This window comes from Polypterus senegalus, chromosome 7 (genome assembly GCF_016835505.1).
Source record: "Polypterus senegalus isolate Bchr_013 chromosome 7, ASM1683550v1, whole genome shotgun sequence".
Taxonomy (NCBI): Eukaryota; Metazoa; Chordata; class Cladistia; order Polypteriformes; family Polypteridae; genus Polypterus; species Polypterus senegalus.
In genome coordinates this window covers 26,404,956-26,429,230 of record NC_053160.1, presented here as the reverse complement: position 1 = coordinate 26,429,230, position 24,275 = coordinate 26,404,956, and the positions used below count along the sequence as shown (strand labels likewise).

Here is a 24,275-nt window from a genome sequence, read left to right as displayed (position 1 = left end):
TTTACATGAAGATTAAATCTTATGTCCACATGTGAGAAAAAGAAAAATCATTTTGCGGCGTACACTTTTTTACATGACTATATTTCTGTTTACAGGTTAGTATGTTAATTATAAAGAACTCTGCTGGCTTCCCCAATTCTTTAGTATTGATACATGGAAATATTTTGATTAGTCATTATAGGGGTGGGCGGTATGACCAAAATTCTATATCACGGTATTTTTCTAAATTATCCCGGTTTCACGGTATTCAACAGTATTTTTTTCCCCATGCATGAGTGGATGTTAACCATATTTTCCACTGCAATTGCTGGCTAAGAATAACCTATTCCACTTTCAAGAGTATTGTACATTGTACAAAAAAAAAAAACATTTTAATGTGCACACTAGTATTAATACAGTTTTGCATTGCCCATAAAGTGATAGCTTTCAAGGGGGTGGCACTAATGGAGAATGTATCACATTGCATGACACATGCAGTCAAAATATAGAACCTTTTTATTGAACAAATTTTGCAAAAACAAACTATAATTTTGACAACATATTTTCAACCATACAAGAGGCATTTAGACTTAGTAAAATATCCAGAAGTGCTTGTCAAAAATTGTATTGCACTGAATACGTCTTCGAAAAGGAATAAATAGTAAATATTTTTTGTAAACCAACTACACTTTCTGTTAATGTTAACAATCTCTGTCCACTCACGCGTTAAAGTGACTTTTTAAACAACTTTATCATCATTAAACTGCATAATATTTAAACTAATAAATAATAACAAAAAAAAAATAATAATAGTGTTATTACTGATAGTTGCACTATTACTTCAAGACTTGTAGCCCAGGTGCATTACACAGTATTCACCAAATTAAAATAAAACAAGTGCAACTTGGTGATGACATGTTTACCAACTGAACCATCATTTAGGCAAACTGCATTAATATGGACCTTGCTTCAAGCTAAGCTATACTGGGAAGAAAAAAACAAACTATATGTCGAGAACAAAGTCAACATTTCCACTTTATTCTCGCCGTTTTATGTTGAGATTAAAGTCAACATTTCCACTTTATTCTCATAGTTTACTTTATAATTAAAGTAGAATGTCGTAAACTAAACTTCTTCCTAAAATCAATGTTTAATCAATTACTTAATTTACCCCGTCATAAATTAATGCATCACATTAAATGCATTCTGTTACGTTCCCCGACCCAGTGGTTAATCACTACGCTTCTTAAACTGACTTCCTCCGCACTAAGAGAAGACAGCAATCACCATACAGAATCCAATTACATGATATTCCTGCTTTCTGAAAATTTAGAATGCTAAGATAAATACTTGATATCATTTTCATGATGAAATGCATTAAACAGGTATTACACATGCATGGTAGTGAGGCGTAGTGCTGCTCCCTCGCAGTAAGGGGTCCCCAGGAGTATGTTCAGTGTAGAGAACTTTATGGCAGGTGTGACGAGACTCCAAAAAACTGGATGTATGAATAGCTATCGCACAGGTTTAACTTAAATATTGTGCAAATGTTGGGTTTCTGATCTGCTGGTCGGAGACACTAACACAGAATTCAATGCATGTTCTTTTGAGTGGGCTGTCTCTATCTGACGTACCAAGACCCCAGTTCCTTTTTCCTTTCTCTTTCACCACATAACCAATCACCACACGATAAACGTCTTTGTGAAATTAAAACTAGTTATAAACTTAGCCCACGGAGTGTTCAGAACTTTAAAAATATCTTCGTTATACATGTTTAATTATGCCAACTATTCAGAGTTGCGCCCATCTCTGAACGAGTCGCCAGCACATCGCAGGATGAATACAAGCAAAACATACACTAGCAGGGTCAATATAGCACAACAAAACTCCACATCCTACATTACTTTGAAAGGAAACTGAAGCACGCCGAGTAAACCCACCAGAAAAACATGCAAATGCAAGGCAGGCACGCCGCCGTGCCCCCATATGATTAATGCATGCTTTAATGCATTTCACCATGTAAATTTATATTAAGTATTTATCTCAGCATTCTAAATGTTCATAGAGCAGGAAGATCATGAAGTGAATGTATTCTGTGCGGCGATCGCTGCCGGCGCCTCCTCTGCAAGAAGAAGTCAGTTTAAGAATCACTTAACACAAAGCATTTAATGTGCTATATAACTTATGACAGGGTTTGAGAAAATCTAGTAAATTAAATATTCATTTTACGATGGTCTACGTTAATGACAAATTACGAGAATAAAGTCAACATGTCGTTGCACTATTACACAGGACCCAGGTACATTACACGGTATTGAAAACAAAAAAAAATAAAACCAACTTGGCTTGCAGTATTATCCAGTAGTATAGAAACAGTATTTACACATCTGACCTTTTAAAACTAAAGTTATCTCCAGGCGACGAACGTGACTCTCCTTTTTTTTTTTTGGCAAAAGTTCTTCTGTTCATCATGTTCAACTTTACTTTTAGTTCAGTTTCGGAATGCTCTCTGTCCATTTTCACCACGTGGCATACTATGCTACCGCCCAGTATTTGGTGGTGTAGCAGTGAAAAAGAGCCCTAGTGCAACAAATCTGTGTTTAGCGGTGTAGCAGTGAAAAAGGTCCCCACTTGAACAGTTTCCCGCTGCGCCAAATTCTGAGTGTCGTTTAGGCAATTTAAACCAGTGTTGCGGTATAAGAAAAATCCATATCATAAAAAAAAATAAAAAACGGTTTTCGGTATGAACCGGTATACCGCCCAGCACTAAGTCATTAGAAAAATATTAGTAGCATTGGATGTTAATTGTGAATGCTGCCATTTAGACCCAGCTTCATCTGATCACATATTCTAGGAATACCTTAAATGAAAGTCTTTTTGGATAAAGATACTTTGTTCATTTCGATACCATCTTAACAATAAGATCATAATACGTTCTGCATTAGTGTGGTGCCTGATCTTACTTAAGTGAAAGAATCCTGTTGGACAGGAATCTTATTGTACACTCCATGGGAGAATACTAGAAACAAAATATATATATATTTGTCATGAACCTTAAAGTGCTTCCTTTATAATTAGCAAGAATTCATTGATGTTACTTTAAAATAACATGTATAGTTAATGCAATTTTTCAATTAGCCGAGAAATAACAATGAAACTTGCAGTAAGTGGGGAAAATGCATTAGTTGTGCTAAATCTCTTTAAGAGAGTTCTTCAGTCAAGGTGTCCATATTTAATTATTTTTGTGTTAATTTTTTTTTTTTAATCCTCATGCATTGTTCAAGGAATCCTACAAGATTAGTCTTGTGTTAAATTTCTGTTGTAAACCAGTAATGTTCACTGTTTGCATTTCTATGAATTTCACTTCTATGCAGCTTTCATCATACACCGCTGAATGTTCTTTGCCGGTTCCCCTCAGGACATGTAAATCCTAGCCATCACAACTCTCCTCACTCGCCTGCTGTGCCAACAATACCTCAAGGAAGAAAGTAAGTTAAGTCATTTTGTTCTTGTACTTCTTATTTTTACCTTTTTAAGTTTTGCATTTTGTATATTTCAGGGATTTAAATTTTATCTACACTATCTTTATGAAGTCATATTTCAGACTATATATTTAATGAGATTGAAAAATAATTTTAATGGTTTGGTTTTATTTTTATGCAAAGTAGCCACTCTATGTATGAAAATATTCTTTTTTTGAATCTTAAAGAAATAGTATACCGAAAATCGAAATTTTCATTTTGTTTCCTTTGGTTTGCCCTGGTAAAGGGAGATTGTGTTATTCATTAAGATTTTAGGTTTTTTGTTGTTCAGAAATGGACAATGAGAACATTGTCCATATCTTCTGAAGACTTAAAACTATTGCATTTAGTTATATGAATCTTAATAATATACGCATGATCAGAATAGTAATGAATATTACACTTTGCATTTCCAGTAGGGTGCTTGTTTCACTTTTATTTCTGTCTCTGTCATGAACTTTTAATCATGGTCCACATAAATGTCTCCATAATTTCTTGGTAGTCCATCTATCAGACTGCATTAGATGTCACTTGAAGTCAGTTTGTTTCTTTTTCCCCCCAGAGTTATATTCTCTACACCTACAATACTACTAACTTTTACTACTAATACTACAGATTTAATATAGGATACACTTAACAATGATCTTGGAGGTTTACATTGCAAAAAAATCAGAGAAAGCAAATTGTGTTTTGCTGACAGAAAAAAATTATGCCATTACTTACATATTTACCTGTAAGCATTTCTCTGCTGCTGAAATTCATAGGCCTCTGTGGGTGGCTGCCATCATGTACGTGGATGGATTTGGATTTGATTAGGTTATGGAGTTGGAGGGGAATGAAAACTCTCGCTCTAAATGAGCACTGTGTAAGGCAGATGAGAGCGTGAGCAGCTGCGTGGACAGAGCTGTGCAAAACCAGGTTAGAGGGAGCACCATTAGAGAGACACGAGGAAGGAAACCACAATTCTGGCCATGAAATAACCTTTGCGGGACAGAATTTCTTGCTTTCCACCCAAGACAGCTTTCTCTCTCTCTCGTATATATGATAGATCGATCTATATCATGACCATAGAAGAACATGCATTGGTTTGTAAACTTTTTATTTATTTTTATTTTAAAGCATCATGTGGAATTTTGTAAATTACATTAACAAACTATATGTTTTTTTCGATTTTTAAAATAAAGTGAACAACCAAGGAAGACAAATACAGAAAAAAATGACATAATATATTTCCAAATTGTGTTTTATAAAGAAAAAAAAATGTTAAAATAACTGTATTAGCAATCACGTAAAGAAAATACCATGATTGTTATGAAAAACTTTCAACTCTTTTTTGTAACGAAAGAATAGTTTTTTTTATTTTTTATTCTTGGAGCAGTTAATACTGTGCTACATATGGGTTTTTATTATTGTCTTAAAGAATAAAATTTTCTAGAGCCAGATTTTTATTAGTAACACCTGTCGCACACACACGCTATTGCAGTTATGTAAAAATGCCTTAATGCAAATATTGTTTTCATTCGTTTGCTTTATTTTGTTCACATAATAAAATGTCACATTTGTAATGCCCTAGAGAAACTGGCTGACATTTTAGTTCCTAAGAAGACTTGAATGGTTGACAGCTATACTCTCCAAAGTTGTTTGATTTCCTTGTAGCACCCTGTTAGGAAGGGTAGAATAAAGAAGGAACATATTTTAATATCAAATTTAAAGTTAAGAGCTATTCTGATGCGTTTGGTTGGTAAAATGCAGTCGTGTTAATTTGCAGATGTAAATTTTTTTTTTGTTTTGTTTTCAATATATGCTTGTGTGCCATTTTTGTAACTCGGCGACTTCTAATTTGAATGAGGAACTTCACTAAGCTGACAATAACAATGAATTAAATAATTACACAGAAAAGTGTAATCAATAAACAATATTGCAGTGCTCTTATTTGTGTTTCATTTAAATACAAGTCTTTTTAGCGGTATTAAGTGTTTGAAAAGTGAGAAAAATCTTTTGTAGCTCTAATTTGGTTTGAGTTGGTCTGAATTTGTAAAACTTTCATTTCTGCTAAATACTTGACAAATCTACTTTTTCATTTTGGGTAGGAATGAAGTTACTGGTGCTTTAATATGTGGATCCATTTAATAGCAAAGAACTGAAAAGTGTGAAATTGTTTTAAAGGGTTTACAAAATATTGTTTTGTACCTGTTGTTAAGGGTTCATCTTTTAGAATGCAAATCCTCTTTTTTAAAGATATTAGATGCAAGAACAGAGAAGCATATAGCATGCTAATGACATTCTTATTAACTGAATTCTTATTAACTAAAAGTCCAACATGAGAACTAATAAAGAACAATGTTAGATAGAGGTGGTGATGGTTCTGATTTCTTATAAAATATTGTTAGGCTTTCAGACAAAAAATATAAATATATATCTTAATACATAAGAAATGGATAGAATGAAGACTGAAAGGTGTACATATATTACATTTATTTTTTTAATGATATATGACTATTTATATAAATAGATACTTTTGATACTTTTTGATTTTGGTGTTGTATCATGTTTATAATTATTGTTCCGCATATATTGTAGCATATGGAGCATTAATAAATTCAGATAAAAACGATAGTGATGCAATTTGAATCACATTACATTTTTGGCTCTTCTGTGACTACCAATGACTAGCACTAAGATTGCCCTTTTCAACTACTAAATATGAAACTTTGTGGTTTTCTTTATTGTGACATATATAGGTAAGACACATGCTTTAATTATCATTTAAACTTGTTTAATTTTTTTTAACATCAGTTGATAATACTTGTATGGAAAAGAAGATGTTCCATGTTTAGGTCACGCATAAACAAATAGTTTGAATGTTATAATGGATGTTTATATAAGAAGTCAAAAATATATGCGGTATATATAAAGATGAGTGCGGAAAAAATACAATGTTTATTATTAATTTTTTGGACACAATCTCCTAGGTTATTAACATGCTTAGTTTAATGAGAACAATCCATTTGCTAGAATCATGACATGTCAGCAGTGTTGGACGCGGGTGGCACTCTTGGCTATTTTTTATTGGTGACACTGGTGTAGCCATTCTTGAACATTTCAAATCATTAATAGACATTTTGCTGAGATGAAAGTATTGTTTCTGTACTGTTCTGAATGTCAGTGTTAAATCTTTGCTTCTAATATGCCATCAGCTCTCAATAGCAATAACTTACTACTGCTAAAGTCCAATTTTCAGCTATCATCAGTCACTTTAGAGTTCTGGCGATATATGCATTGTAATTTGTTTATTTGTGTTCTGTGCATTACCTGTTCAGATTGAACTGCATTCCGTTTATTATTGAGACAATCTGTAATGCAGATCCTGGTGTTGAAGAAAAGGACTAGCTGACACAACCTGATAGCAGGCAATTTAATCTACAGCTTATATAGCTTATGTGTCCAATTCTGTTGGAATACTTCTTTAAAGTGTGTAACCCTGTTCTTTCTTCATTGATACATTTGTATTTATAGCTGTAAAAGAGAAACTACTAAATTGATTATGAACAAATCCTTTAATAGCATTTCTGTAAATTTATACATTTCTAAAAAATATGAAACAAAGGCAATGTTAAATTGTGCGAATGATACCTACCACGTAAGTGTAAAAATAATTCCTATAACAGTGTAGATTGCTAGTAAATGAATACAGGTTCTTTTCTACCCAGATCAGAAATTTTACTGTCCATGCCTTCTAAACTGCTAAGACAAATTCTGCGTTTTGAATGGGTTTTGAGGTAAGACTTTATTTCTGGCTTTTCACCTTGCATTCTGGTGCAGTATGTAAAATACTGGAATTTATCAGTGCAGTGATTCACACAAGTGTCATCCTAATGTAGTCTTTCTATTAATCTTTATTCTTTAGAACCTAGTGGCATTTTGTTTTGTTTTCTGGAACATTTCTTTTGAAGTGCGGTATTAACGGTTTAAATAGTGTTGTCAAAAACATTTGTACATTTTCTCCTTATTTTGTTCCAGGAGGAGGAGTGACGAACACAGTCCTTATGACATCAAGCGACAAAGATTCAGTTCACCACATGCTCTGCATTTGTCTTCAGCAACTGGATCACCTTCCATAGCATTTAACAGTGCAGCAGTGCCTTTACAAAATGAAAGCAGAAACTCGACTCCATCACCTAGCACAGTAGCATCCCCACACACCCCAAAGCCTTCTGGCTGTGTACCACCTTTGTATGGCTTCCAAAACCGGAACATATCAAGCAACCAAATCAACAGTGGGAAAGATAAGGTATTTTAACATGTATTGTTCAATCAGTGTGTTGTAAGTAAATATAAACAAAAAATGTCATAAGCGCTTGACAAAATCTGAGAAATACAGTGCCTTGCAAAAGTATTCAGTCACATGACAAATCTTATTTCACTGTATAACAGACCCTACACTTTCTGATTATGTTCTCTGTAGTAATTTTATTTCAAGACTCTGCAACATTGTTTTTTCTCAGAGGACAATATAATAATTCTTTTCATTTATATAGAGCTTTTTTTACTACATGAAGCGCTCAGCAATTGCAGGTTAAGGGCCTTGCTAAAGGGCCCAACAGAGCAGAGTCCATATTGGCATTTATGGGATTCGAACCGGCAACCTTCCAATTGCTTGTGCAGATCCCTAGCCTCAGAGCCACCACTCCGCGTAAATATCTATATATATAATTCACTAAGGCAAGACACCCATGGAAAGCACGTCGGAAGGGGCGTGGATACACTAAGCCGCCGACAAGTAAGACACCTATGGCGCACGCAGGGAGTAGCCACGCCCACCAACTCCAAGACCATTGGATACGATAACAACTCGTAGAGCCACGCCCACCAACTCAGACACAACGACAGAAAGAACGGCGTCATTTATATTCGTATGTCATAGAGGCCTCATTTACTTCCGAGCCACCTTGACTGTTCATAGAGGCATGTTTCTCGGAGGTGAGTCGCCATATGCAGCGTGTAAAACGGTTTGCGAGGGGTATCCCATGGGATCCTTAAAACAATCCTTTACAACTGAGGTTAAAACACAATGAAGAAAGCAGTCTTTAAAAACCGAGTTTTCGGTTACGACGCACGACCGCGTGCACCATAGCAAACTGTTTTACACGCTACATAAGCAATTCGCATCCGCGACAAACATGCGTCGTCTTCACTCACGGACAGTTATATGTTGCTCTCTCCAGAGTTCCATCTTTTCATTCACTTTCTGTTGTATCCTCAAACCCTCCCTTTTTAGACAACTGTGTCTTTCCAGAAGTGTTCAACCATCAATAAATAATTATGCGCCGTTTGTTATGCCGCGGGTTCACTATTGTGTTTGTATTTTGCTCCCTCCAGAGTTCCATCTTTTCATTCACTTACTGTTGTATTCTCACACTAACCTGTTTTAGACAACCGTGTCTTTCCAGAAGTGTTTACCATTCAATAAATAATTATGCATGAGATTGAGTGTGTGTCTAGGCGTGGGTAAGCCGTTGAACCCCATTCGGGCTGCAAACTGTGGAATTGCCACTAAGTGCGACTTATACGCTCCCACTGATTGCGTCCCTACCCTTTGTGCACACCCCCCTCCCACCTTGCTACTACCGTGGTCGGGTGTCTTGGTGGATTATATATAGAAAAGCAGCCAAAACTGCACAGAGCAATAAAAAGTCTACGTGAGTCAGAGGTGCATCTTGACTGTGTAAAGACGACAACGACTCAAGTGACGAGTTGAAGCTAGGCAGTGCACACTGAACGAGAAATCGGCAGACTAGCATGACGGAGGGAGCTGAGTGGACGTCCTTCTCCTCTCCTGCCGTTCCACACTTCACGCCTGAGCGCAGTGCACTCGCATCCCTCCGTCTGGCAGGAGAAGGCGCGATGGGGATCCGCCAGTTTTCAGTCACAGACGATTGTGTGTTGGTTCGTTCAATGCATTGTTACAATGTTGCTTTTCTTGCCGATTTATTACATTACCGATTTTTTCAAATGTTAATTTTCTCCCTGTGCCTAAAAATAATTTAAAAACCGGCCTGATTATGTGGCATATGTTACGTCGTGGGTTGGCTAGTTAAAAATAATATTGTCTTTTTTTTTTCCCCCACATCTTAATATGTTATAGATATTTTTGATTTTGAGATTCTTGTCCAACTAATAAATTTACATTTGCACACATTTCAGTTTTTAGCAGACTAAAACAGATAGTTATAATATATTTTGCCATCCATCATTCTTTCTGTTTTTAACCAGGTGGCCAGTCCCTGACAGTAGAAAGCAGTTTTATAGCATAATGCTACCATCACCATATTTCACTGTAGATATTTTTTTTTTTTTTTAAATATTGGCACTGCTACATTTCTCTCGCACATATTTCTTTAACAATAATCTCTTTCTTGGGTCATATCTGACCTGACTTTTTCCCCCACACCAAATAGCATGGTAGACAGCAGAGATGGGGACAAGTCGCATATGATCAAGTCCAAGCAAGTTTCAAGTGTTAACCATCAAGTCTCGAGTCAAGTCTCAAGTCACAGTTAAGACAAATCAAGCAAGTCAACTCAAGTCAAGGGTTCACCCTAAACAAGTCGAGTCCTGATAAGTTTCAAGCCAAGTCAAGTCAAGTTGCAGTACTAAAACAAACGGAGGTTAAATTTTTGATACGTTTATTTTTGCACAAAAAAAGTTTTACAGAAAAGATGAACTTATATACATATATTATGTATCTTATTTGCATTGCTATATTTAAATTATATGCATATCTGTGCTACATTAATATCTGAAAATAAAATTGTGTTGCTTACACAAAATGTTAAAAACTAAGAAATCCAGTCTAAAATGTATCATGCAATTCAATCTGAAAGGATTAGTTTACTTTGACAACAACAATGTACAGATAATGTATTCACCCCCTTGTCATCCAATATGTTCATGTCTATCTTTCCTCAGTCATAAAGAATTTGTTTGTTTTTTTTTTTTTTTTTGTTTTGAGGAAAACATTTCAGGATTTCTGTCTATATATAATGGATATGTATGGCGCCCCGAAGTTTGAAGGTTAAAAAGTATATAAATTGTCCATTTGTTTAGAAAATAACCGATTGTTTCGCTAGATAAGACTCCTCCTCCTCGGCTGGAATCATTTAGAGTCTTCTGAAGCTGCATTTAAACTACATTTTGGAAATTCAAACTTCGGGGTGCCATATATATCCATTATATCCAGTGATGAAGTTATGAAGCTTAATCGTCATCTCTGCGGTGGACGCGCAATATACACGTTTCATACATAATATATAATCTGATATATTTGTTTTCTATTTGAACTGGTTTCATTGTTATACAGCACACAACATTTTGTTGTTATTGTGAGTGTACACAAAAAAATTATAGACCCTTAACGTAACCGATTCGAATGATGAAATTATTCTTGTCTGTATGACCAAAAAGTTTTGAACGAGTTATTGAAGGAGAAGTGATTGCACCGACGCTTTCATCTTAGATTTTCATGGCAGTATAACGTGACACGAGCTGCCATTCAACTAACCACACGCAGTCAGTCCATACAAACGCTTGAAAATGCGCACATTTAATATAGACATTATAGTTTACATGTAATATCGAGAAGCCCTTTCATTTCAAGTTGCACTCAACATTAAAATGTGGCTACGCCACTGGTAACATTATAGCATTTTATTTATGAGATGATCATCACATTTGTGATAAAAAAACATGCAACCAAGGCCAAATTATGACAAACAGAAAAGATTAATTTAATTAGTAATCGTTTTATTAAATTGACTATAAAGAATTCGACTTTCTTACCTTTCCTTGTGGTTTTTGAAGTGCCGGATGAAATTTGATGTTGTGGTTGTCGTGTCTGATACTCTCGCGTTGCATTCTCTGCATCTGGCAAATCTTTTTTTGTTAGTACGGTCTAGTTCAAAGTCCTTATAGCCAAACATGACTATATGAGGAGCTCGACTATTGTCTGCCATGTTTGGCGCGGTTTGAGTTGTGCAGCGTTCTTCTTCTTCTTCTTGGTAACGTTAAGAGTTGTGCAGCGTTAAGGGCGCAGGCGCCAATTATGGTGCTGCTGAGTCATAATTATTTTATTAAATTATTTTATTTTATTAAACGAATTATATTTAAAAGTTCAAGTCATTGTCAATGTCGAGTCTTCCACTTTAAGTCAAGTCTCAAGTCACTTACTCTCAAGTCAAAGTCAAGTCAAGTCATTTTCTTACTTCAATCAAGCAAGTCTCAAGTCCTGAAAATTGTGACTCGAGTCCTCCATCTCTGGTAGACAGTAAGACTTGATGGATTTTTTTTTTAAGAATAATTATGTGGATTGGACTGGTGAGCTTTGTTTGAGCTAAATGGCCTGTTCTCGTCTGGACTGTTCAAATGTTCACATTGCAATCAAGTTATTGTCAATAGACATGAGACCCCCGAATTTAAACATCTGACTGAAAAAGCAGAACTAAGATATACCATGGCAAACTAACTGTACTTTGGTAGAATTGCTCACCATCTGCATAATGATTTTAAATGTGAAAGTTGTCTGTGCACAACATAGACATCATTTTACATGAAAGTGGACTCTGCAGATTGTTTTTCATGCACACACATAATTTAGTGATCTGCATCCTTGCAGGAGTATGGTGAGTTGCAACATAGTTTCATAAATGCACAAGTGTATCCACAGGCCCATTTTCATGTTGAACTTTATCAGGATCGGCAAAGCACAAACTTATCATCATACTCAAACAGTTCTTATGATCTGTTCAACCATGACTGAGATCAGCAATCTGTAGTTATTGTAATGCTCTGTAGGCAAGGATGTGAGAATAAGTGCTCAAGACATCTATACACATTTCACTGATTTGATTCAGAAATAGGAACAGATTACAGCAAGGAGAGATTGTACAGCAATGGATCTTGCATTGCACTCAACGGCAGTCCTCTACCAGCCAGGCAGAAAGCACCCAGATTCCTAACACTTTTCTAGTCAAAGCATATATCTGTCCCTGCTACATCTATACCCAGTGAATGAGTGTTTTGAACTTGATATTGTGACATTTGAGAGGGACTTGGCTTTATGCAGAGTGTTGACATTCTAATTTTTTTTTTTTTTCTTGAAAAGAATTTAACATATATAATGAATATAAGCACTTCATACAACCAGTCAAGACCCACAACTAATGGCTTAGTAAGATTCACCATTGTTGGATTAATGTTTGATTTTAACTCAGGAAATAAAAAATAAATTTAAAATTGAATGTATTAACTGTATAGGTTAATAGGGTCATTATTGTAACCTGTACAGTGAAGTTCTTACTTGCATGTAATGTACTATTTAACACGCAATACATCTTGTTACTGCAATGCACATTTTTTTAATATTTAACATTATTTTATTAAAAAAGTACAAACAAGTTAAAACATGTTTAACTTGTTTAGCTGTTTTTTTGATTTACAAGTATCTAGTCATAAGTAGCACTAAGCATACAGTACTAGTTCTTTTATGAAAATTTAATGAATTGCAATTTTGCATACATTTTTTGAATGTAATAGGTTCTTTACTCCAGTTTTGGCTACTAAACTTAATAATTCCTTCAAAGCAATTATTGGCCTCTGAGTGACATCTGTCCAGTCTCCATTTTGTCTGCACTGTATATTGTTTAGGCAGCATGTCCGTGATTTGACAGAGCTTCCATTTAAAATGTTACCAACTGTGTCCTTTATGCAGTTGTATTATTTTGGATCATATGAAAGTCCCCAATACTTGGATCATATCTGACTTAAAATAATATAATATACTAGATAATAATATAATTTACAAGAATTATTGCAGAGATTGGAAGGTTTTGCTTAAAACTTAAAAACTTAGAGAAATAGTATAAAAATGAAATGTAGACAAATAGATTTTTAACTTTGGACAGTTATTACTAATGTTAAATTTGCATTAGTTACATGTTTAAAATGTGATTTATCCAGACTTGATGTGTACCTCTTACAATATTACTAATATTTAGAATTTGTTCTTGAACTTAAACATATGAAAAATTTGTATAACTAATTGTACATGTCAGTGGACACTCCTCTAATAGTTAATGTTTTGTGTATTAGACATATTTTTAAGTAAAACATTGTATTTTACTCTGTTTTACCTGTTTATTTAAAACAGTTAAGTCAACAGATATTTGATCTGTTCCACACTTGCCAACAACAGCAGGATGATCTTGAGAAGAAAGAATTTTGCAGAGCACAATTACAAAGAGAAATCCAGACATTATTTCCAAGTAAGGTGTAATTTCTTGTTTAATTTATGCAGCTGTTAGGTATACCAAAGTCTGTATCTCAGTATTCATAGTGCAGAGCATCTGTTACTTTCTGAGAGGTCATGGGAGTTGAAATACAAAGCAGGTGAAAGGAAGCAGCATGAAGCATTTTTAACAGACCGACTAACCAACTTTGAAAGGCAGGCCATTCACAATCCCCTAATAAAGAAAATTACTCAAGCACATAAATGATGACTTGCTTAATAAATCAAAAAATATGCAGTCAACTCCACAATTTTTGGCACCTGTCATGAAAATTAGCTAAACATTAATATACAAGATGAACCACACATGCTACGATATTTTGCACTTGAACAAATGTGTAAATCATCTTTTTTTTTATTTATACCATTTTGTTTAACAAAAGCCTTACAAACCCCACATCTCCCCGCCCCCAATATTGAAACTAGTTCCCGAAGAGATGACACTCCCATGATTAGTTTTTAGTGCAACTTACACTGGCAAAAATTACATCAAGAGGATCAATTAGTACTGTTATGTTTAACTAGATTAGAGAATACTTGTAGAGGTATCTTAAACCACTTCTTCATGTAGAACATTTCCAGTTCTTTAATAGTAATTGGCTTATGGACTACCCACTTCAATTCATACCACAGATTTTCATTTGGGTTCAAATCTAAAGGCTAATATGGTCATAGAAAAAATATGGAGGTTGCATTCTTGCAGCCATTTTTGAATCAATTTTGATGGGTGCTTGGTGTCATTATCATGTTGGAAGAACCATCAGTGGCAGTTTCAGCATTCTGGCTAAGGCAAACAAGGAATGTGCTGACATTTCCTGGTATGTAGTAGAATTTGTTCTTGCATGAATCTTCCCAAGATCCTCGAAACACTTGAGGCAAACAGTTCCAAAGCATTAATGATCCAACACTAAATTTCACAATGGGTACCATATGATTTTTATATGCAGCCTCCTTTTTGCGTCAAGTATAAGGATGTGCAAAAAAATTAATTTACATCTCGTCTGACAAGAACGTATGATTCCACTTTTAGTTCAAATGGTTCTTGGCAAACTTCATGCTCAGCAGTTTGTTGCTTGTTTTTAAGAAGGGCCTGTTTCATGGAACTCCTCCATGATGAGCCGCATTTTGGAAGTGGAATCTAGTTATTCGTTTAGAAATAATTATAATCCAATGGTTCAGTCAAAATGTGCAGTTTAGAAACTGCAATCTTTGGGTTTTTTTTTTTTTCTTTACCTCTCTTGCTAGCATCTTCACAGTATATATAGTGGAGTATGTTCATGGGTCCTCTTCCCAGCAAATGTTTAATTATTTTATACTTTTGAAACTGATTTTATGTGGCATTGATTATGCTTAACAGTATTTTCAGCTTCCTACGGATAGTTTGTGCAGGTCAACAGCCTCTAGTCTCGTCTGAGTTGAAAGCTCTTGAATTTACACATGTTGACAGAAGGGAAAAGGATTTTACATGCGTTTAATCTCCTATTTGCTCCCAGACATAAAAAGGGCAATAAAAAGAGATTTTTTTTTTCCGTCAAAGGTACACATTTATTTGATTTTTTTTTTTTTTAAAGATATTCTTAAAGGTGTGCCAATAATTGAGCCCCATATATTCTAGAGATATAATAACATCATCTATCCACATTCTTAACCACGGCAGGGTCACATGGCATCTGTGGCCTATCCCAAAAATCATCTGGGGCTAGAGAGGTAGAACACCTAGACAGGACCCAACCCATCGCAGAGTGAACACAAAGACCAAAATGCACACAATAGGGCCAGTTTAACAATTCCAATATATCTTACCTGCATTTCTTTAGACTATGGGAGTAAGCTGGAGCGCGTGCAGGAAACGAACACAGACATGTGGAGAACATGCAAACTGTACATAGGGAAGATCCAGGACTATTCTCAAAAATAGAAGTTCTTGAATGAATTATTTTTATTGGACTAATGATAAGCAATTTCTCCAAACTTTGAGGAATGTTTGAATCATTATATGTACTGCTTATTTTATGTTTGTTTTAACCCATGTCCTGTGGGAGTGCCAATAATTGCAGAGTATTTAAAAATTAATCTGCAAAGTTTTTATTTGGCAACGATTACTTTCTTTTCATATCAGTGGGAAGACTATTTCCCATGTTATAATGGAAAGAGGTAACTGTCTCAATTAAGCAACCTTCTGTACTTTTATGTATACTGTGACATGGCCCAATTAATCATATTCAAAGTATTACTGTGAAAATGGTGGTCTTGTCAGACCCCATGAAAAAGTTATTGTGCATAAAAATTAGACACTATATGTAACCTTTTAATTTCTACAGAAAAGGGTGTAGGCCATGCAAATATAATTGTCTGTTTTCCTTGAATAACATTACACAAAGTAAAGAAAACAAAATATTGGCCAATTAATCTGTCTACATATGAAACCGATTTTTCTAAATGGGAGTAACTGAGTATTGGGGCAAGACAACCATGAAAAGCACGCCGGAAGGGGCGTGGATTCACTAAGCCGCCAAGTGAGACACCTATGGTGCACACAGGAAGGAGCCACGCCCACCAACTCCAAGACCATTGGATACGACGACAACTCGCAGGGCCACGCCCACCAATTCGGACGCGACGACGCAGAAAAAATGGCGTCATTTATGTTTGTCTGTCGTAGAGGCCACATGCAGTGCAGGTCAGGTTAATGTCATGTACCTCCGAGCTACGTTGACTGTTAATAGAGGCATGTTTCTCGCGGAGGTGAATCGCCATATGCAGCGTGTAAAACTGTTTGCGAGGGGTATCCCATGGGATCATTAAAACATTCCTTTACAACTGAGGTTAAAACACAATGAAGTGAGCAGTCTTTAAAAAACGAGTTTTCAGTTACGACGCACGACCGCGTGCAGCATAGCAAAGTGTTGTACATGCTACATACAGCAATTCACATCCACGACAAACATACGTCTTCTTAGATGCTCCTGCACTTTGTACATACCCCCCTCCCACCTTGCTACACCGCACGGACGATTGTGTGTTGGTTCGTTCCGTGCATTGTTACAATGTTGCTTTTCTTGCTGATTTATTACATTACTGATTTTGCAAATGTTAAATTTTCTCCCTGTGCTTAAAAATTATTAAAAAACCGGCCTGATTATGCGGCGTATGGTACGCCGCGGGTTGGCTAGTAGTAATATACTCTCCTATACTATCTCATGCTAAGTGAGAGGATTCAAACATGGTCTCATGGTACTAAGTCAGTCAGTCATTTTCCAACCCGCTATATCCTAACACAGGGTCACGGGGGTCTGCTATAAGACAATAATACTAACTATAGCACACTTTTTTTTTTTTTTTTTTATTATGCTTTCAACTGTGATATTCAATTTTAGTAGTAATTCACTTACAGTATTAAAACTATTATACTACAAAGAAAGACAAAGAGCAAATAAACTCGTTTCCAATCGGAAGAAGTGAACAGTGGCCAAAAAACAATGGCTTATCAATAGAATCAGACTGGCCATTTTTTATAGGCCAAACGTATTATAAGGAAAATTGGCAAATTTTGAATCCATCCAAGAAAGATTGCAAAGTGTCATCATTTATGTACTTAAGCAATTTTCTTCCCTTTTTTGTGGGTGGCCTGCCTTTCAAAACTGGTTAATTAATCTCTGAAAGTATTTTTATAAATTCCTTTAATTTTTAATAAATGTGTTGTGTATATATATATATATATATATATATATATATATATATATATATATATATATATATATATATATATATATATATATATATATATATTTTTTTTTAAAGTGTTGTCTGGTTAAAATATTACCTTGGACATTGAGCTTAGAAGTATAGACCAGTTCTCTGCTTTCCAAAGATACCTCTTCAAGAATAAACAGAAAATGAATGGGAAGTGATCAACTGAAGAGTAAATGAAAGAAAGAACTAAAACATTAGTCAAGGATAGTATTCCTCCAAGGACATGTCCTCTAATTGATCACTATTTTTGTAGATTACAAACTAACCTGTTGTTTTATTTCTCAGTCCTTTGCTTGGATGTGATCTCAAGAAGTTCTTGTCATAGGGAAATAGTCAACTGTTTGATAAAAAGATAATGCAATTGATTTTATTGAGTCTTGGCAAACTGTTCTTCTAGTATAATTCTTCTAAGATAATTCTGTGCTTGGACATTTTGATGTTATGCACAAAGACAGACATTAATCACATGTGAACAAATTGCCAGTGTGTCTGCTGAATGAAAATTGGCACATAGCACTTGAATAGCTTCATGAATATTTCAAATAGAAGTTCTAGTAGTGAAGTGAGATATCGCCTACATTTATCCTTGCTTATTAAAATAAAGTTAACCACTTTCAGGACTTCATTATTCCTTTTCAGTTGAAAACCTGCTTTATGTTTCTAGAACAGTGTTTGATCCTTTACTCCATGTAAAATAAAAATTTAATTAAATTGTATCACATGAAATAACAGCATTTATATGAAACGTTATATTCACTGGGGGGGGGACCCCACACATTTGACAGTAATACACAAAATTGAATATATTTTGGTAAGAGAACAGTTAATAAATACCTTAAGCATACTTCAGCTGTGTTTAAGTACCGGTATCCTAACGTTTACCTGTGCAATTAGAAGTAATTTTAGTTGACTAAACAGGGTTTGAAGTCTGACCTGGTCTGTGGCGATAGCACATTTTAACGCAAGTGTATGTACACTTTCATGTGTACTCTGGCTTTCCTCTCAGTGACTCATATTTGATGGAATGGCACCTCTCCATGATTGTTTTCATATTGCACCCAATGCATTTATCTTGAGCACTCAGTAATTCTGTGCTGCATAAAATGGGTTAAATAGTGAGCGGATAGTTAATTCACTTGGATTTCTCAAAAAAGAAATATATTACCAACAAATTGTAAAAAGCTGTTGTAAATAAAAAGCCAAGTAGTAAAGATGTTATCCATATTGCTTTAATTCTTTGAATTTTAAAAGATATTTGACATTGTCATTCAATAGATATTTTAGTGTACAGTAAATAAGTGACAACAGTCATTTTTTCCTATCACTGCTGGGAATAACGCCTATTTTTTTTTTTTTTGAGGGGGCCCATGTTTGATCATATCATCTTGTAGCTGTAAGGGCATCCTAGGTTTGCATATTGTGTGGATATTACTGTATATAACAAGCATCATTTCTGTATTTAGCACTATTATCAAGCCCACCTTCTTTACTTTAGGTAGCTTTAAATTATGCTTTATAAACTTGCATGTATATTCCACTCTCTGTGACTGTTCAGTGCCATTTTCTGATAATGTTTTTGATCAATTGAAGAAATTAAAAAGTGGTATCCTGAGTTATGATAGATATTTTTTTCAGCAAGTCGTGTGTATTTAGCTGGATCGTCCTTAAATGGCTTTGGTACCAGGAGTAGTGATGCAGATCTGTGCCTGGTGGTTCAAGATGGACCGGTAAGCAGGTTTATTGGTTTATAAATTTAAATGTGGTTGAAATATATAAAACCATTCCTCACATGATTCGTGATTAACATGATGAAATGTATTCCTTCACTAAAGGAAGGCATCGTAAAAATTCTTATCACTTACATTTTGAAACTGACACTTTCTGATTAGAATAGCAGTTGTTTCAAGTCTACATCCAGTTTAAAGGGAAATATACACAACTTCATGCAAAATATTTATTACTTTAAACTTTCTCAAAGTGATATATGCACATATGCTGCACATAATGGGAAGAAATGTCATAATAACCAATCTTTGCTTTCAAGGTAGTAACTTTAGCTTATTGTTTTTTTGTTTGTTGTCCTGTTTTGTTTCTATGCTGAAGCTAAATATCTTTGAGGTAGGATAAAAGAATGTAGTACAGACAGATAAGTTATTCAGTTCACTTCAGTTATTCCCTTCTGTCACCTTAAGTCATCTCATCCTTCTCTCATCTCAAATTGCCAACAGTCAAATCCTCATTTACTCTTCGCCAATCACCACCACTCTAACATTTGTGTATTAATGTGCCCCGCAATGAAATGGTACTCTGTCCGGGGTTGGCTCCTTTCTTTCTAATAGTTCTGTTAAGATTTGCAGTGACCACCCATTATTTTAAATCTAAATTAATAGATGGGTTTTTAATTGGATATGGTTTTAAGAAAATGTGAAAAGGTACTGTATAATGTATCCTCTAAATATATTAAGTCCATATGATGGTATAAATTAGTGCCTGATTTTTGTGTTATTTCCCTTTTCTTCCAATAACATTAATTTTCTCAATGCTTTAATGTATTTATAACTAAATGTTTATTATTTATAGGTGAATCAAAAATCTGATGCTGTTTATATTCTTAGTCTTGTACAGCAGTTATTCTACCGGCTTCGTAAGTATATTGTTTTATTGGTTGAAATGTTCAGATTGTGAGTGCTATTTTCTTATGTTTTAGTCTTTTGTGTTTTACTTGCTTATCAATAAAATTTTATGTAATATATTACATGCTACTATTGTAAGTTGCTTTTGATTTTTTCTTTTTTTAATATATGAATTGCTATAGACTAACTTCATTTTCAGATTTAAAACTCACAATTTAGAGCATTTTCACTAATGCAATTATAAAATAAAAAGTGAGTGTCTGCATCTAAAACATGTTAGCACATAGCAAAAACATTATCCAAGTAGAGACTGTCGTCACCAGCCACAGCATAGCTCTCCTCCTTTTTTCTTTCTTTCCTATACCTCCCCATCGCCCATGACTGTGGTTACTCTTTCCAAAAACACTGTGATTTCTTCTTGCAGTTCTGGCAAGCCATAATTGATGCTGGGTATTAAGAGATGAAAAATTTGCTGTTGTGTCTAAAATGTACACTCTTTTGGTACCAGTTCAAGGTTTTAGTCCTTGCTGACAGTTTTTCAGGCAAGCCACACATAACTTCCTTTCTACCTCACCCTAAACTGGCTGTATTGAATTTGTATTTGGGGATCTTGCAGGCCTTTGGAGTAAGTGGAATTCATTGTTAATGTTTATGGAATGAGCTTGAAATGATGTATGATTTTTGAAATGGCATATTATTCTGCTGGCAGCTTTGATCTAAAAGTCTGCACAGCATGGTTAGCAACAATGCTATGGCATTTAAACAATGCTCAATTAGTATTTAGAAGCTTAGTGCATACAAAAAAGACAATTCTTAACTGGATTTGCAACTGCCAGCCTGCACAGTTTACACGAGGCACTTTGGATCCATTAATTTTTGCTCTTTACAACAAATTCTGACTCATTACAATCAAAGCATTTTTTAAATATTCTTAACTGCTACTGCTCAACTGTCATAACATGGAACAGAGTTTCATTATGTGTGACACAGCATCTATGTTTTTCAGAAAAGTGCTTTAAGAGGGAAAGATTAATAATAAAAAAATATTTATCTCCACAAGGCCCTGCTAAAACAGGAAAATTAGCACATTGTAAGGAAGTGATATTAGTCATGGTCTATAATGTTTTTAAACAATGTATTTTTCTCCTACTATAACAAAGCCTGATTTGTTTTCACAGCTTATATAGAGAGACCTCATCTTATTCGAGCAAAAGTGCCCATATTAAAATTCAGGGATAAAGTCAGGTATGTGTTAGATTGTCCGAGTGCTAATTTATTTTCTTTTTACCGTTTTCTCGTTTGTAAAAACGTGGAGTATTCTTAAGAAGAGGTATATTTATGTTCTGTATAAATACTGGCTTTTTTAATTATGTTAACTAATGACGGTCATAGCATTAACTTCACGGTTATATAACTCTTTTATTTATTCTCATTTTAAGCTAACGCAGTTAACAAAGTATGTCATTATTTACAAGACTTCATGCTTGCCAGCTTTCTTAATATCATGATTCAAAAAATAGAAGAGGATTGATATTAAACATACAGTATATTACACAAGTAAATTTAACATGTCAAGCTAAGAGCATATGTGTTTTTAAGAAAAAAAAAAAGCTTTTTCAGTTGCTGCAGCACTAAAAAGCATTTCTAAGTGGCCCTTTAAAAGGCTGCAAGCCTTGTGCCTTTTTTTATGCATACTTCAAAAAACAACTTTTCATTTCTGTGAACATCTGCCAAATCATGCATGGTTTTCTGTGAAACCTATGACTTTATGTGTGTTCCTGAAGTATTTGAAAAGCTGAAACATTGCCTTTCTTTTTTAAAAAGACATACAAAAAAAAACTGTTTGCAATGGCAGCACCTATGTTGATGGGATGTTGGCACATTTAATGGATACCAGATAATGGAGACTGGTACATAATTTTAGCACTCTTTAAATGTTTCTGGGTTATTGCATCATATCCTTAAAATTTTTCACTCTTACAACTCTTGTAAACAATAAAGGATGGAATAAATGAAGGGACACAAATATGAAGTAAATACATAAACTGAACAGAAGCTAACCATGCTGTCTCTCTGACCTATCTGTTCAAGATTCTGTCTGCCAGGTAGCTTTACTCGCTTATTTTCCTACTTTAACTCTTTCACGGTGTGTGTCAATAAAAGTCAACAGAAAAAAATATGCAAAAATGTCTTCTGCAGCATGTTGTTGATGACTCCAATTCTGTGTTCTCAGATGAGGATTTTAAGCTGCCAGATGAAAGTGAAAGTGGGAGTGCCACTGAAATGTCTGCAGGCATGACTGAGAGTAATATCACAGTGAAATTTCCTGTGGCTGATGTTTGGGAAGTTTTTTTCAGAGACTTCTCCCTGAAAACCTTTTTTATTTGCCAGGTTAAAAAAAATGTCGAGTCCAGATGGACATCATTGGCAACATATCAGATGCTTATTTCAAATTATTTTTAGAGTGTCTTTTAAATGATGAGTGTGGGGAGAAAACATCTTTTTTTCTCCTGTGTGTTATTAAAATATTCACATTTCATAATTTTCCATCCACCTATGAGAACAAGAAGCAAAAGCCAGTAACAGGCAGGGAAAAAAAGTCATCAGTACAGCACATATATGACTCGGGTGCCGCCACGAGTGGCAGCCTTTCCAGCAGCTCTGTGTTCAACCTTATCTTTCTACATTTTTCTCTATTTCACTGATCACTCCTACCGCTTTCTTTTATGTGGGCTCGTTCACTGGGCACGTTTTTTTTTTACTTCTTGTGAACTTCCCCTTGGGATTAATAAAGTATCTTTCTATCTCCTATCTCATATTACATACTCTATAATATATTAATGAATGTAGTCATTTGCTTTGCAAGGTATATATTTTTCAGAATTTTCATGTACTGTATAGAATGGGTATACATTTGTTAGGTGTAGGTTTTATACAATATGAGTAATATTTGAATAATAAAAAAAAATCTTGGCATCTTTCAGAAAAGTTCAGTTTTTTGGAATATTTCGGATTTACAGCCATGTGGGAACAAATCAGCCTCAAAAGACTTAAAGTACCTTGCATGGATACTTCCTTTTACAGCTTTCATCATATAAATTACAGAATTTGTAGAAGAGCAATGTTGCCTTAGTCAGTAAAATTGGTGATGCTCCCCCCCGGCCCCCAAAATAACTCGCCGAGTCAGAGATGTTTAAGTGTGTGATTGCTTGAACCGAGGATTCTACACATTGCTGAACTCAAATGCTTCACTTATTGTAGTTTTTTGTGGTTACCCCTGATGTAGAACTAATAATCAACAGTTCATGTTTCTGGCTCAGTACATTTTTGACTTTAACCATGATCTTATTTTGAAATTTCTGTTTCAATATCCGGATTTTTAACAAAATATTAATTTGACATCTACAGTGAAGTTTTTTCTTTCCCTTTTCCAGTGGAGTTGAATTTGACTTAAATGTAAACAATGTTGTGGGCATAAGAAATACTTTCCTTCTCAGAACCTATGCATATGGTAAGTATTGAACTTTTTCTACAGTCTCACTGGATTTGACTTTCTTGTAATGTGTTTTTTTCTGGTTTTTAATATAAACGTTGTTTGGCTTATGTGCAGTAAATATTTAATTTGGTAAAAAAAAAGTGCAAATTTAATTTTTTTAAACTAATTCTCTGAATTTTGTTTTTATTGAAAATGTCTTCATTACTTAAAGGTTGATCTCTTTATATACTATAAGAATCATGTCTCTCCTTTTTTTCATGCCCTACCTTTAGTGCATCATTTTGATAAATCTTGTGTTATTGTTTTTTCTGATTAAAACACCTTTTGACAGTGCTATGAAAGTTTTCAATCAGTCTTCTGTAGAACCTCTTATATTTTTTACTATAGATGTTTAGTACCTGTTTATATGACTGATGTTCTCAAAAGCCATAAGTCAAATTAGGGCTTGACTAGTTATACAGTGAAAATTCCCTATTGGTATATAATTTAGTGTATGCCTTGTCTAAGGTGAGGTGGGCAACACGTTGTACCAGTGCATGCTCCCCGATCTA

General features: G+C 34.6%; 1 protein-coding gene across 3 annotated transcripts in view; it reads left to right on the top strand.

Annotated features, from left to right (window-relative positions):
- tent2 (terminal nucleotidyltransferase 2) overlaps positions 1-24,275 on the top strand; it is a 65,455-nt gene that overhangs the window by 19,800 nt on the left and 21,380 nt on the right. For all 3 annotated transcript variants that reach the window (XM_039758376.1, XM_039758378.1, XM_039758377.1), the window contains exons 3-9: positions 3,354-3,467; positions 7,521-7,791; positions 13,705-13,819; positions 19,231-19,322; positions 20,176-20,239; positions 21,407-21,473; positions 23,663-23,739. In XM_039758376.1, coding sequence (XP_039614310.1) covers positions 3,354-3,467; positions 7,521-7,791; positions 13,705-13,819; positions 19,231-19,322; positions 20,176-20,239; positions 21,407-21,473; positions 23,663-23,739 — 800 coding nt within the window. The remainder of the gene's footprint in view (positions 1-3,353; positions 3,468-7,520; positions 7,792-13,704; positions 13,820-19,230; positions 19,323-20,175; positions 20,240-21,406; positions 21,474-23,662; positions 23,740-24,275) is intronic.